This window comes from Patella vulgata, chromosome 2 (genome assembly GCF_932274485.2).
Source record: "Patella vulgata chromosome 2, xgPatVulg1.2, whole genome shotgun sequence".
Classification (NCBI taxonomy): Eukaryota; Metazoa; Mollusca; class Gastropoda; family Patellidae; genus Patella; species Patella vulgata.
Genome location: NC_065880.2, coordinates 73151367 through 73167920, shown reverse-complemented (window position 1 = coordinate 73167920; position 16554 = coordinate 73151367). Strand labels below are relative to the sequence as shown.

The window sequence follows — 16554 nt, the reverse complement described above, 5'->3', positions numbered from 1 at the left end:
CGAGGTAACATTTTCCAGCAGAACGCACGCGACGTTTATTGACATACAACCTGCGTATCACTTGTGCATAAAAGCAAAATTTCTCTGTTTTTTCGACATAAACTATTTTGCATTTAACGTATAAATATGTAGGTATATTTTCACATGACATTATCGAAGACGAAAAGAATATTTTTTCGTTTAGTCTAGTAGAATATCGGCAAACATTTTCATCTTTGTCTTTTCTAGTCTCTCTAGACTCGAGTAGTTTCAGCCTGGGGTTTGCTTGTTCAGTTGGCATTTCAATCTAGTCCATTTTGATTGCCATAGGCTATGCCGAGGGAACTAATTAAACTTTTTTCTATTTTTTTGTAGGACTTTTCTATTGTATTGTATCCTGTCTGGCTTTCAGAAGAAAGCAGGCTGGAAAGAGGTCTCCTCTTACACTAGCCTACTACTAGGCCTTTACATTCAGGAAATATTTACTGAATGGGAACTTTTGTTTATGGCTAAACTGTCGTCTGTCACAAATTTAAGAACATCAGCAATGTCATTTATTGCTACCTTTTAAAAGTAGATCAGACTGATAGAGAAGCGTTCATGAACATCATGTTTGTTTATGAGCATTTTCTGGTCATTTAAAATTTAGTCTTTTTAAAGAACAAAAGTTAAGAATGTCACTGTCACTTTAATTATCAATACACTATATTTAGGGATATGGTACAGTGAGCACTCTTGTTATTTTTCTCTTCCGTTGGAAAATTATATTTCTAATTTTTTTTTTACTATTACTATTGTTGTCATAGAAGGACTATATACATACATGTATTATGCTTTATAATCCTATAGTATAAAAGAAGTACATGTAAGCTTATACCATGTAGGCTACCGGTACATGTTTTAATTATTATCCATGAACATCATGAATAATAGGCCCACAGCCAAAGGCTTTAAGAAAGATACATCAAAAGAAAATTGAATAATGCCTTTTCTTTCATTGATATGTAACTTTCAATTCCAGTTTATTAAGATGACTGATAGTACTGTAAGAAAATCTAAATCTACACCCTCATTAAGACCAGTAGAAAGGACAAGGTGTAAATTTATAAAATCTTGAATTTAATCTTATTATAAGAGTTTGTTTTTTCAGTTAAATTACTTTAAATTATCTCTGAATATATAATTTGATTTTGTTATAAGAGTTCTTTGGTTGTTCGGTTAAATTTCTTTGAATAAGAAGGACTGCTTGATTTAGCTGCAAAAAAGAGCTGAATTGGGTTGATCTGTAGATCTGTCCGCTGACCGTTTCTATCCGTCCCTATTATAGCTGCAATATGAAAATACCACTCTTCCCCACCTCTGTTCTAATGCTTTTTTGTTCTAATGCAAAATTCTACTTGAAAATAGCCCTAGAAAAGTGTTCACCAACAGTGTTCTAGGGCTATTTACAAGTAGAATTTTGCATTAGAACAAAATAGCATTAGAACAGAAGTGGGGAAGAGCGGTATTTTCATATTGCAGCTATATAGGTACAGTAAGCGGACAGCATTCGATCAGAGAATGTTTCTAAAAGAACCTAGGTAGATCTGATGTGTTATTTGGGTTATTGATGAATGTGACGCAAGTACTACATAAATAAATTTTTATTTGGACAACAAATTCTTGGGAAGTCATTTTCCATTCTAGTTTGTGTCATAAAATAACCGTCGATTGTTGAAAACAAAATCATTTCTGTATCTCACCAATGAATTAAATGAGTGGAATAAAATTATTTATATTAATATAACATTTAACACATCAGATTTTAATCAGGATGAAATTTTGTCTGTCATGCAAATTCAGTTTACTTTTATTCGTTACTTTTTGAAGTTATATTTTGTGTATTTTCCTTTGTTGAGTAACTAATAGCTTAGACGTAGTCTTTTCGTCAAGGCCTTAACTATACTCACAATTTTGCTTACTTTTATTTTATTATTTGTTATTTAGGGTGATCCAATGTTTCTGTTTATATAATTGATAATTAAGTTTTGGTACAAATGGAAGTACTATTCGAAAAATATATTTTGTGTCCATATTGAAGTAAAGTTACATGTATGCTTGGGATTGTTCTTTTTTGTTTATACTATACACACATAACTACACATTTCAAGTAAAATGTGTAAATAGATAGATGATTTGGTTTGACTTTAGATATCAAGCTTGAGAAATTGATCATGGTTAAGGAAACCTACAAAATATAATAGGATGTCAATAATGACTGTCAATCACATCATTATAACTTATTAGAACAGCAGTTTGATGATGACAACATAATAAATGTATTAGTTATTATAAGTGGAAATATATTTTTAATCTTAATAAAACTACATGTAGATGTATCATCTCTCACAACGTTAAATTATTTAAATTTTCTGATGAAATAAATTGACGTGCTTACTATGGGTAACCGTCAACCATTAGTTGAAATTTCATTGATAGTATGTCTCTATTCTCTAACCAATTTCTTTTTAAAATTTTAGGGTTGAAGCAAGACAAGTTCAATCAGATACATCAGCACAGGAGAGGTTATCATTGTTTCACATCATTTTCTTTCATAGTTTTGTTGTAGTATTTAGTGAATATGTAATCCAAATTTTATATTTCTTACATTAATCATAAAAACACACACGCTATGCCTTTTTTCATCTTCATCGGTTTAGTGGTTGTGTATTAGAACTTAGAATTGTAAGCGCTATTCGGCCTTATCATTTAACTGAAGAAAATTTACAGACTTCGATACATTGTGCAAGTTTTGATGTGCTGTTAACTGTGCAGCAATTGTTGCAATAACAAAATGCAATGTTATTCTTAGAGGTGTTTAGTAACTGGATGGAGTAATAAATTGATTTAAAAACACTGTCTATCGTTAAATCATTTTAACATGTGTGGAGCAAATAAAGCAGTTTAAAAAATCCAGCTCTTTACCAGTCTTCGAGAATGCTTTTCTGAAAAGCTGGTTTATCTTGGCCGACTAAACGGGTTAGTTTAAAAACGCCGGCTCTGGCTAGCTTTGAACATGCGCAGAAAATTACATGTATCTACACGGCAAAATGACAACATGCCCATGCGTCGTTAACTTTACCAGATGAGGTCAAAATAGTTAATCTGGTTTGGCTTATAGTACATGTCAACACTATCCTGTCTAAAAATCCCTGGTGATTTTTAATTTAGTTTGAAGGTAATCATCTGAATGGCCTATAACACATACTTATGGAAAACCGAAACTAATATATTTGGGCAACATTGAGAGAATACTCTTCAAAACGTAGTAGCTGTTTTTGAAATCTATGTGTTATAGTATATAAATGTAATGTTGTTGATAAAAGATTGCATAGTGTGTACTGATACTAAATAATATTTTCCTTTTTTTATTTCCAATTTATCAATATTTGTTATAGAATTCCAAGCATGAGGATATTTACAAAAGTTTCATTATGATCCAATCATCTGGTTGGGTTAAAGATAAAACTTAAAGGGACATAATGCTGTTGATTTATTTATTTCAATTTAGTCTAGTTGTATTAAATTTCTAATGAATTTTAAAATTTTTATGTGCTAAATCAGTTCAGTATTCACATACCGGTATTTGCGTCATTTGAAACAAATGGGATTTTAATTAATTACGTAATTATTAATTAGCTAATTATTCAGAACCCTCCAGACTGACAAGCAAAAAATGGATTCAGTGGGTACAATTCCTTTCAAACAGTAGAGAAAAAAACAGCATTGTGTCCCATTTAAACTGTTCCATTTAAAGAAACTGCATGATATAGTTAATGTAAAAATGCAGTAGAAAAAAATATCTGTATTTATAAGTCTTCTAGCATTGACTGGTACTAACCTCTCACTTTATTTATAGAGCAAAGTCCAAAATCCCAAATAGATTCCATTTCTTTTGTAAGGTGAATGATTTGCCGTTTAACCCTCTGAAGCACATGCTTGTCAACAGTTTCTTTATATCAAATATTATAACAATAGTACCATATTCCTCAGTAGATTAGGCACACATTTTTTACCAAATATTTTCATTTCTAGAAGCTGTTGACTAATGCATTATGTTGAGCAAATTGAGGTTTTTCCTTTGTTAACACTAAAGTAAAATTAAATCTTAATCTGAATATTATATGTCCAAGTTTTTAAACATCAATTCATGCATGTGCTTAATTAAAGCAGTAGCCGCATATTTCAAAATTTGGATTACTGCGAAATATGTGTTCAAAGGGTTAATCTGCATCATATTTATTGTGTACCGTAGTGGTTTATAAAGTCTTTCAAGAAATTTAAACATTTTAAAGACATTTATTTTCAGAACCAACTAGCTCCAGTGTGCATGCTTTGATGAAATAGTTTTTGAGATTATGGCATTTATTCATTTAATAAATTTTCTGTACTTCAGCATTCCAGTACATGTGAAAATATCTCTGGTTGACCAAAATCAGAGTTGGAGTTCAAAGTAAATTGAATTACCATGTTTACATCTGGTTTTCTATGAATCTTTGCCTTCAAAACTTTCAGTTTCATCTAACTTATACTATTTCTATTGGTAGAGTAGTTATTAGTGTAGTATTTAGAGAGAAAAAAATCTAATACTACCTGTGTGGCATAATAATAAAATAACCTTAATTAGTTTTTCTTTTACCTTCAGGACGGTTGGTACAGGAGCACAAGGCAAAGGTGCGGATCACAAAAAAAGTGGTAGTCCAGAAAGAGGGCGTCCAAAACAAAAACGACCAGGTTCTACTAGCAGTGGAAGTAGCTCGTAAGTGTTCTTATATTAAAGATAGTTCTTTTTAAATACTGGTACTCTTTTTAACAGAATAAGCTCATGTCCAATATATGAATCCGGGGGAATATAACTTCGCAGTTGACTTTGACAGAATTCTTTGGCTTTAATTAATTAATGAAACAATCAATGTGGTTTCATTGGAGCATTGAACTTCTTCAGCTGAAAATGGTACATGTATTTTAAATTAAGGAGGCGTTATACAAGATCTAGAGAAGAGTTAGCCGTTCTTGTTATAATAGTTCAAAAAAAGATAATTGAAAATGAATATATTGAAACTTTCAATCAAAGTACCTTATTTGGGCTTGTAATGTGAATAAATGTTTAAATAGTAGGTTATATATCATTTGAAACAAGAAATATCCCATGCAACAGGCAGATTTAGTTCTCACACAATGCCTCTTTAATAGCAGGATGTTATTTGTATAAAATATTATTAATAGCTAAGCTATCTGTTTTCTTTTTTTAGATGTGTCTGTCTGTCACAAGTATTGTCATTGCTGTTTCATTAATCCAGAATAATCAGAGAAAAAAGTATGGTACCCCATAAGAGAATTGGTAAAAATGAAATTTTGTATTTCAGATTTAAGTAATGCTAGATGAATATCACAATATATTAAATTTGTTTCAGATTGGACAGAGATATGGGATGGAGAGAGTCTACAGAATATCCGAGGCAGCCATCTTTTAGCAGATATCTCTCTTATGATAACATGTCTGATACATCAGGCAGTATTTTTAGCAGCATGTTTACAGAATCCGATGCCAGTGATGATGAAAGTATTGACAGCTACTCCTGGTCTTTGAGATCACGAACAAGATATAGTAATCGTTACTTTCAGGATGATGGAAGACCATGGAGAAGGATATCAAGAAATCCAAGTTTTAGCAGAAAATTTCGCAGAAGTTTGTCACCTAATGGTCCTCTTACTTACTGTAATGGTATTTTATATTGTGAAAATTGGTATGCTTGTAGATCATCAAGAAGTAGATCGAGGTCTTCATCGTCTGGTAGCAGCAGTTCAGGTAGTAGCAGCAGTGGAAGCAGTTCTGGTTCAAGGAGTTCAAGGTCAAGTAGTTCGTCATCCTCCAGTACTGTTCGTAGCAGAGAAAAAAGACGGCGTCAAAAATCTGGGTAAGTATGTTTTTTGCCCGCATGTTAGTCAAAACTTACATCTAAATCTTAACCTAAACAAGCTACAGGCTGTAGTTTTAAGTTAGGTACTTTATATTTTTTATCTTTGTTCAATGCTGCATATACTTATATTTCATTATTAGAAGAAAAGCGATAGGTAAAACTAGTGTAGAACTGAACATAGCAGAAGAAAAGTGCTGGATAAAACTAGTGAAGAAGACAAGCGCTAAGTAAAACTAATGTAGAACTGAACAGCACTAGTTAAAACTAGTGTAGAACTGAAACAGAAGAAAGACATTAGGTAAAACCAGTTCAGAACTGAACAATGTAGAAGAAAAGCACTAGCTAACACCAGTGTAAAACTGAACATTGTAGAAGACAAGTGCTAGCTAACATCAGTGTAAAACTGAACATAGCAGAAGAAAAGTGCTAGGTAAAACTAGTGTAGAACATTGTTCACGGATATAGCAAATCATAAAAGGACGTTAAACCATTGAATTCTTTCTTTATTTGATTTTTATTTGTACTTACTCTAGTTCAGATCAGTTTCTCATGAATTTTAAAATGCGTTATTTTAGTTGTTGCAGTGAAAAATTTATTAAATATTTAATAGTTTCTTACTGGTGAACACTGCTGAAAGACCACATCATTAATTTTGCAAAACTAGTATTTGAGGTGAATAAGTCATGTACATGCAAAAGTGTAAAGCAATCTACCCACCCTGTCTCTCCTTTTCATATTCACAGGGCTGGGTGGTAGTCAAATGGTCTAAAGTGTGCACTTTCGACAAGAAGATCTGGCATGGTTTCGATCCTGTACTTGTACCTGATAAAGAGTAATGGAATATGGTCGCCTGCCCATACTCCTGGGTATTCTCTCGGTCCTCTGGTTTCCTACCATTGCTAAATTTTACTAAATGACCTACTTTGTGTCAAATGGATATTAAACTAGAATTAAAACTGTATCACATCCAGACAAACACAGGTCTATAAATGCTAGGTTTATTCAAAATAATGTAACATCATTTCTGTCTTTTTCTTTTTTGTATTAGCTCACCCAAGAGAAAAAGGAGGAGTCCTACACCAAAGCCATCCAAAGTTCACATTGGCAGATTGACCAGGAATGTAAATAAAGACCACATCACAGAGATTTTTTCAGTTTATGGCCCAATTAAGAATGTTGAAGTTATTGTGGACAGATTACATCCCAATTTTAATCGAGGATTTGCTTATGTTGAGTATGAGAAAAGTGAAGATGCTGAAAAAGCTATAAAATATATGGATGGAGGTAAAAGATCTTTATTTTTTGTCTTCTAGTTCTAACACTATTTATTCAATAAATATTTACATAATATAAAGATGCTATTCATAATTATTGGATCTGAAAACACCCCAGAGCATACATGCAAATAAATTCTTCTTATACTGTACAGTTTAATTTCCAGTTTCATTTATATCTTTTGTGGTATATTTCTTAAAATCTACACAAATTTTTTTTGTAGAATCCTATTAATCTCAGACAGTATTTTAAAATTTTGGTTTTGTATTTGAAATATCAGTTCTGAAAAAAAAATACAGTATTGAAATTGGACAAGTGTAACATAGGATCAAAGGATCTAATGCTAACGATGACTGTGGATTTGACTTCTTTATTTCAATAATGCAGGAACAAACATTACAAGTTATTATATCTATAATTCTAACAAAGAAACATAACATATACAGATTGTAGTCATTACAGCCATCGTCCTAATTCACGTCTGCTTCCATTGTCACATGCCCTCGTTCTGTCTTGAAGAGCAGTCTCCTTTCAACAGTCTCTCGATAAACTTATCTCTGGGAAAGCTTGTCTCTCGGTAAGCCTGCCTCTCTGTCTGAGTTATGCTTCTACTTGAGATTATTTATAAGGATCAAGGTGTTATCAACAACCTTATTAGTATTTAACAGCCATTCACAAGTTATAATACATATACATTAGTGGCCTCCATTTAACGGACAATCATATAATATTATCTTATAATATGAGGAGATAGTGACTAATTAACTAACTTAATTATTAGTTGTGTGATACACCTGCCAATACCATTGTTAGGGTGACCCACCATAAATAAATATCTCCAAATATCTCGACAATTACGCCACAATATTTATATATATGCCAAGCCTCAAACCAGTTTCACACAATTATAGTTACTAAATAAACGATCATGTTGTACTTAATAAGCTATGACCATTAATCATCTATAAATAATAGACTGAAAACTGGTTCCAAGTTGCGTCCATAACATCCAGACACTTTTGAGTAAAAGATAGGTTACGTGCCCTTGTTTTGAAATTAGTCTCGCTTAACCAGTCTATCGACCATTCTACGTCTGATTGACAGGTCGGGATAATCACTACTATTTTTTTACGAAACATAACAGAAAGCTAGAACAAGAAATTGAATTTAGAAATAAGCACTTTAGACAACTCAACAATTGTTTTAAGAAACTTGTAAAAGTAAAATGAAACTACTGCTAGTATCATGTTCCTGCTAAAGAAAGTGATTCAGAGATAGTATTTGTACTAAACCAAAAGATGCCGCTCTTAACGGTACAGTTAATGATAAAGCAATTTAAAAAATAAAACAAACGTAATTACTAAAGCTGCTGTAATAACCAAGAAGCTAAATTTTACGGCTGTAATAGTTGATATATTTGTAGAGAATTGCACGTGCCATGGCTATTTATCGACTCAAAGCGAGTGCGGGGTAGTCAGAAATCAGTTTGAGACACGCAACTGAAGCGTGCACATTTAGCTGTGTCGAGACCAACTTTCTGTAAAGTGCACGGGTCACCCTACCATTGTCTTACACAAGGCACTAGGGTTGACATGCTGATTTTATAGTGAAAGAAACATTATGTAAGATTTAGAGAAAGGAAGAGCTGGTCATTCTTGTTGAAAAATGGATAATAAAAAATGAATATATTTAAAATTTCCTGTAAAATTACTTTATTCTGAGCAAAGTTATGAATGTTTGAACTTTTCACAAGAAATAGCCAGGATGAAGGTCATTCTTCTTCAAATCCAATCATAAGGCAAGAGAGAATCTCTATGACCTTTGACACTGTATCCAAATTTAGCACTGTTTTGCTATAGTCGAAGCTGGGACTATTTGGTCTGGAATGATTAAGACCAAGAGCTATTGCACAAGCAACTTTGGCTGACAAGCTCCCATCTTTGTTGTAATCATTTCTCTGGTCACATTATCAATATGTCGTTTTTTCAGATCCAAATTTTAATTATATTTCATTTCCCTTATTAGGTCAAATAGATGGACAAGAAGTGTCTGCCGCAGCTATTTTAGCACAGAGACCAGCTATGCGATATAACCCAAGAAGGAGCCCTCCTCGTCGACCTCCACCAAGATGGCGAGATTCTCCACCAAGATTCAGAAGGAGGTCATTTGTTTTAATGAATATTTTTTGCAATTCAATCATAATCTCATCTATTTCAAAGTACATTGTTATAATAGAGGGACACTATTTTTAGAAAGACATTTAGTAATTATGAAACCAATTGCTGTTCTGCATTAATTTGCAGATGATGAAATTAAAGTAGAACCTTGGATTAATTAGTCAAAGATGTTGGCCGATATTTTTGACTAAAAGAAAAAGATAGAAATCTAAATTGCACATGGTATTGTTTGAAAGGAATGTTTCTTTTGTATGGCCTAATTTATGTTTTTATTTCTAATTACAGATCCCCTCCTAGACGTCGTTCCCCTCCACGTAGAAGAACAAGATCGCGATCACCCGCTAGAAGACGACGTTACAGCAGATCCAGTTCCAGCTCTTCACGTTAACTTATATATTTGCTTTAGACTTTTTACAACAAAATTCATGTGAAAAGAAATTCATCTTCTTGCTGTAATTTATGTCAACTTAATATAGTAGAAGAATTTTATGGAGTACTGGAGAAATTTTAGATATTTTTGATCAATTCATCAACGTGAGATACATGTATACATTTGAAATTTTAACATTCATCATCTCTTAATGTACCTGTACATATATTTTAAATTTTGCTTCATAATAAAGGTAATTGAACAAGATGGTTGTTCAATCATTTTTGCATTACGCCATCTGAATATTGTCTTAGTGATTAAGGCGATAGCTTCATAATAAAGGTAATTGAACAGGATCTTAAAAATAGTACTTCAATAATTTCTGCTTTACTTCATCTGAATAATGTCTCCGTGAGTATAGTGCCCTGGTTTGCTAACCAGGAGGTCCAGGGTTATATTGTGATGTTGACCAAGAAAGTTCCCAGGGATGTTCAGGCATAATAACCCAATGTCAGGGAACATTGTCTAGTTGTGTATACCTGTGTATACTTTGGCATGCAGGTAAAAGAACCTTTGGCAACTGAAATTCGACAAAGATTAAACAAAAAGTCGCATAATACATTGCAATTTGTCATTAGTCCAGTTGGTGCACAGTAGTTGGATATTAATAGTGTGTAAAATGTTTCATCTCAGTGTGCTGTTCCTGGTCAGGTCTAACATTAATATCTTAACTTCTTTAGTGGTTGACGTATACTGTAGGTAATTGTGCTCTGGATCAATATATAATTAAGGATGTCCAGAACAAAATATCTCAGAAACTTTGAAAAGACCCTGAACCATATCTGTTGTCTCTTTACTGGCTGTCAGTAATCCAAAAACTTACGTCAAGAGTTTATACAAGGCTAACATATTGGGGGAGAGAGAGTATGACTAAACAGTAACTAAATGGTCTTAACACTTGCATAAAACTGAGGCAAGACATTGAAAAACAAAAATAATGACCAGCATATAGTGTTTATGAAGTACAAACAGACCCTTATTGATGGTCTATAATCTATTCCTAGTCATACAGAACTTAGTGATAGAATTATTCTCACTTGAAATACTAATGTGCTACGATTTATTCAAAGGTAGGAGCAATCTCATTGAATTCTGAGTCATTCAATTTAAATGTCTGTCATCTAAGAATTTGTTTTTCATCAAATTCGATGAAGAAATCCAATTGAAATTGAGAACATTGTAAAAAAAAAGATTTCGAATTTTTTTTTTTTTTTTCAAACTACCTGGGATTGTTCAGGTAGTCATCAGATTTGCAAATAAATTTTATACAGAGTTACATCCCCAGTGGACTCATTCCATTCTATGCCCACTATACCTTGGGTTTATCCATGGGGTATTCATCTATTCAAATTATCTGCCCTTGATCATAGCTTGATTCTTCAAACCAATCAAAAAGCAGTTTACATACCAGTCTTAGTCTCATTATTTGCGTTCACAACAATATGGCAGCTTGTTCACTCAATTATGTAATGGTTCAAAAAAGTTTGTTCAGAATACATCATTTTCCAATTCCCCTAACCCCTTTTGTATTCATGTTAAAGAGGAAGAGACATGGGGTTTAGCGTCCACTTAAGAACCTGGGTCTTTAAAAGACTAACATGGCACAATTTTATCTCAATAATTTGCTTGCTTGTAAAGGAGTAAAGTATGTGGGAGGAAACCGGTGAACCCAGAGAAAACCCACAGGATTAAAGAACAAAGAATATTACAATACTGATATTTTATATTATTATACACATTTTATTAAAATTTCATCATGATCTTTGACACTATGGGCATTTGCAAACATGCTTATTTAGGGTCATGAAAAGTATAAATAAAAAGAGGTATATATACAGACATACTATCTACATTTAATTTATATCATTAAAATATATATATAACAAGAGCTGTATTACACGTTTTGCAATATAATATAGGAAATAAATAAATTGCTCATCAGTAGACTGTATAGGAAGTTGCCAGAGCAGAAAGAATTAACAAAGAGATATAAATATATTTCTTCTATAAGGACAGGTTGCTCTCATTGGACAGACAAATTTATGCTGATTTCATAACTGACCCTTCACACTACACATTCAACCGAAATGTCACGTGATTTGACATGAAATATGATGTGATGAATGATTGTCTTTTAGTAAATAATGAATTCATAATCGTTTGAGCACTTTTTTCTTTTCTTTTTTCTTCTTATCCAAAAGTTTTTTATCACCCGCATGTTTTTTTGCCATAGGTCCTTCACTCACAATATCTTTTGTTAAACCAATTTCTTTTCCAGCTCTGAAATGTACAATAGAATATGTTTTAAAAAAAAACCTTGTACATAACATATCATCCTTCAGGGGCATCTAGTAATTGACATAATATAACAATACAATTATTATGTTTATCACACTGCAAAGTTTCAGCAAGATTGCACATGCCGTTTTTTAAACCAAAGCCTAATGTGTAATAAAGTGACTGTACCAAGTATTCTATGAACACATTATATCATGTCAATTTGGAATGAAATCAAAATTTCGATAGGGTTCATCTATTCTGATTAATCTACTCTATGATTATATACGTACATGCTTCCATACCATATTACGGTGTGATATATGATTGCAAATATCTTTGTTGCTAGAACATTGTGAGCTTATTTTATATCTTATTTAAAAAGCAAACTAGTACTTGTGTTAATCAATTTTTTCCTTATTTTGTTAATAAATATTTGTAATTCAAAAATATATATCTGTGGCTTGAACTGAAACAATCATGTCAAGCTATGGAGAAGAATTTTGTCTGGACAGCTAAGCTTCTGTCTACTCTTCATTGATTTTTAAGTGTAATGGATTCTCTTGTCAACCTTGTGGGCATTGCCCTTGACAACAGGGAACCAACCATTCCAATAATGAGATTCGGTGTTTGAGTAAAGATGTGAGAATAATATTTGGATTACTTTGTTAAATTAGCAACTTTAAACTACTGAGATGATTAATGGAAAAGATCATTGAAGCTCATTTGTATTCAGAACTCTTAAGTACATTAGTAGGTGAGAAAATACATAGATTATACGAATCTACCTATTGCCATTATTATTCAGATCAGAATGCCCTGATTAACTGAAGACTTACTTGAGAGGTTTTGCATGGATTTCTGTGAACATCTTGGCTCGCGACGAATAATCATCATATTGTTCTAATAAAAGTTTACCAGCTTCTTCATTCAATGCAGATTCAGGGTTAGGGACAATTAATAAACATTTAATGGTCTGAAAATAAACAAAATTCAGCACATTCATGAGACATGTAAACTAAAACTTTAAGGACAATCTAAACAAATTTCCCTTAACATTAAAGAAATGAAAATAAAGTGATTGTCCAAATTAAACCATTCAAAGTGTTTAAATTTCCCTATCACTATGGCCGTGCCAATCCTATAGCCAATGGGACAGTAATTGAGTTTTTCTTATGTGCCTGCCACTGTGTAAACAGGACCGTTTTTTTGTCCCATTCGAATGACTAGACACTGTTCCTTGGAGGGCCCTCTGTCCTGCACAATGCGACCACGACGGAATTTACTGAGGTACTCTTTTGGCCCAACTTCGGGATCAAACTTGGGAACTACAGGTTAGCAAGCCAGTGCATTACTCACTGAGACACCAAAAGTCAAAAAGGAAGTTAGTCCAATCGACACATAGGGGTCATTGGTATGGCATTTAGGCTGTCTGGGTGGTTGACTCAAGAACTAATAACAAGCTTGTAAACATGTACCATTAATAAATTTGATATCTCTAGTGAAAAAATAAATTCCATTGTTCATTTCAATATCAAATGATTTAACTCTTCATTGTTCATTTCAATATAAAAGTACCAATGTGCCATTTGCAATTTTGCTAAAATATCAAATTTTTCACTGCTTAATAAAACATGCTATTGTAAATATGACCTCAGATTGATTACTTCAGTTAAAAAAAAACAAAATCAAAATACCAATGCCAGATAATCTTCTAATTTAGATTCAATTGAATTTAAATGAAATAAAATGGAGTTGAACGGCTTACTGTTCTGCTCCGACCAATCAAATTTAAACTTGACCCATCAGGTTTCTTCGCTACCAATAAAAGATGGTGGCGTCTTGTTACACTCGAGAAGCATAGATGGACGAAATTTCAATTTAACATAACTTTGAAAATACATGTAGTTAAATACTGACCGGAATTGAACTATTTGTGACCTGTGCTGGCAAAATGAGTCGGAAAGCAAAAAATCTAATATTGAGCTACGGACAAAACAAGCAAAAGTATTGATTTTGATCGAAATTGGGCCTTTAATTACATTTCTATACTTAATGAAAATGAATTGCTACAGGCTATGTATACTTACAAGTAAAATATGTTTAATTCCGAGTTCAGCTTTCCAATCTTTTTTCAATGTATTTACACATATTTCACCATTACTGGCAACATTAGGGTGGAATATTTTTGTCAAAAAGAAAGCTTTGGGAGGTTCCGAAGGAAAATTTTTACTCAACACTAACTTCATACGGAATAGTCCACCAGCATACGGAGTACCAGCTGAATAGAAAAGTTACTGCACATTATAATATATTTACACTCCATCCAATGTAGACATAGGGAAACTAGTTACAATACATTGTAAAAACTTTCTTGAGCAAGTGTGTTATGGTAAAAGCGGGAAAAAAACATTGATTTCAAGGGCTTCTGGTTTCGTAATTCTTTAATCATTAGTTCAAATGTTCAATAATTAAAAAGTTTAATTTATCTGATAACCAAAAAAATATTTAATTCTTTCAATTGATATTTTCCAAAAGGCACATGTACATGTAGCAGTTCTAATAATACCTGGCCCTTCAATGGAGGCTTGGACATCAGTAATATCTTCTTCATTAAGGAAAACTTTTATTCCCTCTGGAGGTGACTTGGTTAAATCTCCTAATTCTTTGGATACATGTCTGATAATTTGTGGTGAAAGGTTTTCAACATTAGAAATCTGTGGAAAAATGAAACATTTGTTACTGAATTAAAACTGAATGTAGAAAGTTCCAAAACTAATGGTGAAATTCTATTTCTCGACTCGTACATAAAGAGTTGCACAGAGTTTTTCATTACTTTAATCAACATTTGTCTTAAAAAATTTGAAGTCACTACAGCAGCTGAGTCTAATAATAATGCAGTGCAAGTGGTGAGATTTTTCAGACTGATTGTGGACCAGGTGGTTGATTTCTTGGATATAAGATTAGTAATATTAATGCCATTATTAAGCACCAACATTAAAAATGGCTTACATGGAAACAAAGAAAGGAGAAATTTGATTAAAAGTTTATGGCTGGATTTTACAATGAATTTACTACTCATAGAAAGTCCTGTTGATGAACCACATAGTAAAACATACACATGTACTGATTCCAAGAATGATGTTAAATGCCTTTCTAAGACTATATCAACACAGAGAAGAGTTGATGCATTTACTGGGTGAAAATATATGATATAAACTAGGTCATTTCGGGACTAACATATGGTTCAATCTTATTTCAATAATTTGCTGGCGCATAGGGGACTTTAGCAGTGGCAGGAAACCGGAAAAAACCCACAAGGTAGGACAGGCGACCCTACTCCTTGTCAGGTACAACCACGCAATCAAAACCACAAGTTGACTCAATGACAGACCTTATGATACAGCGCGCACATGCTAACCATTCAGCTATTATTTCCTGCACGACATTTTTAGTGAATGTTATCCTCTTTGACACTATCTGTTTTCAATTAGAAATATAAGCTTATAAATAATGCTTAATGAATCAAACTAGGAAATGGACTTTTGTTCTTCAATAATTCTCTGCAAAAATGCTAAAAATTATGTCTTTCATAAACATAATTTTACACGAAAGAAGAAATTAAAAGGGTACAGTAACAATAGTTGTGGTGCCTCTGCATGAATACGTTTGTGATGGGTGCATGGTTTGTAAAGGGTTGGACACAGATTACTTAAACAAGAAGAGCTAAGATAAGGCATCTCGACTGTTCATTTTTGACAAAATATGTATCGCTAATCATTCGCAAAAAAGACAAAACCTTTCCCTACTAAATTACTAAAGGCATAGGCATAGCTTTCTTTTCCTAATAATGGTAAATAACGGTACTTTACTTTTTTGTGTAACTAAGCTTCAGCAAAAAATACATACATAAAACCAAGAGTATTCATCTATTTTGAATGTATTATCATTACAATAAAAAATTCAATCTTGATTTTATAATTAATAGTGCTGCCTACGAGGCTTTAATGAAATTGATGCCTAATAATATAATAATTGTGCCAACTGAACAGAGTGTACGCAATTATTTTGGGTTAATGTGTGGGATATGTGTATCCCACCATACGTTTATAAAAGATATTAAATTAAAAAGACTATTCACAAGTATCTTGTTCTCATTAGAAGACCTACGAAATACCTACACTTGACATTTTTGACGAAATATGTAATTATTTCGACAGAGACGACACCGTCCTCTATCTTTCTTTACGCCTGAATATTACACTGCTAACGCTAACACAAAATTTACAATGTCTGAGCCAATCAAAAAGCGGGACACAAAATTTACAAAAATATTCAAAAAATAGAAAATTTATTTCAATGTAAATATTGAAATGCTGAGGCAGAATTATATATTACCCTTAAAAAATAGTATCCGAAGAGCAATGGTAGTTTTTAATTGTGAATTTCTGAAATG

The 16554-nt window shown here is 32.5% G+C and overlaps 2 protein-coding genes across 4 annotated transcripts; one reads left to right on the top strand and one right to left on the bottom strand.

The window, feature by feature from the left end:
* Window positions 1–11: 11 nt before the first annotated feature.
* On the top strand, window positions 12–10128 carry LOC126811783 (RNA-binding protein with serine-rich domain 1-B). Of its 3 annotated transcripts, XM_050537681.2 has the most exons (8): window positions 22–128; window positions 1001–1074; window positions 2499–2543; window positions 4664–4777; window positions 5778–5936; window positions 6988–7223; window positions 9240–9375; window positions 9677–10128. In XM_050537681.2, exons 2-8 carry the CDS (start codon window positions 1010–1012, stop codon window positions 9777–9779), a joined length of 858 nt encoding a protein of 285 aa, XP_050393638.1. In that variant the 5' UTR covers window positions 22–128; window positions 1001–1009; the 3' UTR covers window positions 9780–10128. The 3 variants fall into 3 exon arrangements, with proteins under 3 accessions (XP_050393641.1, XP_050393640.1, XP_050393638.1); XM_050537683.2 differs by lacking the exon at window positions 1001–1074 and having other exon boundaries at window positions 14–128; XM_050537684.2 differs by lacking the exons at window positions 1001–1074; window positions 2499–2543 and having other exon boundaries at window positions 12–128.
* A 1412-nt stretch (window positions 10129–11540) lies between these two features.
* Window positions 11541–16382, bottom strand: LOC126811473 (ubiquitin-conjugating enzyme E2 S). Its single transcript, XM_050537115.2, has 5 exons — window positions 16280–16382; window positions 14668–14815; window positions 14189–14379; window positions 12938–13074; window positions 11541–12101 (listed from the first exon to the last, which is right to left on the bottom strand). Exons 1-5 carry the CDS (start codon window positions 16286–16288, stop codon window positions 11972–11974), a joined length of 615 nt encoding a protein of 204 aa, XP_050393072.1. The 5' UTR covers window positions 16289–16382; the 3' UTR covers window positions 11541–11971.
* Between the last annotated feature and the right edge of the window lie 172 nt (window positions 16383–16554).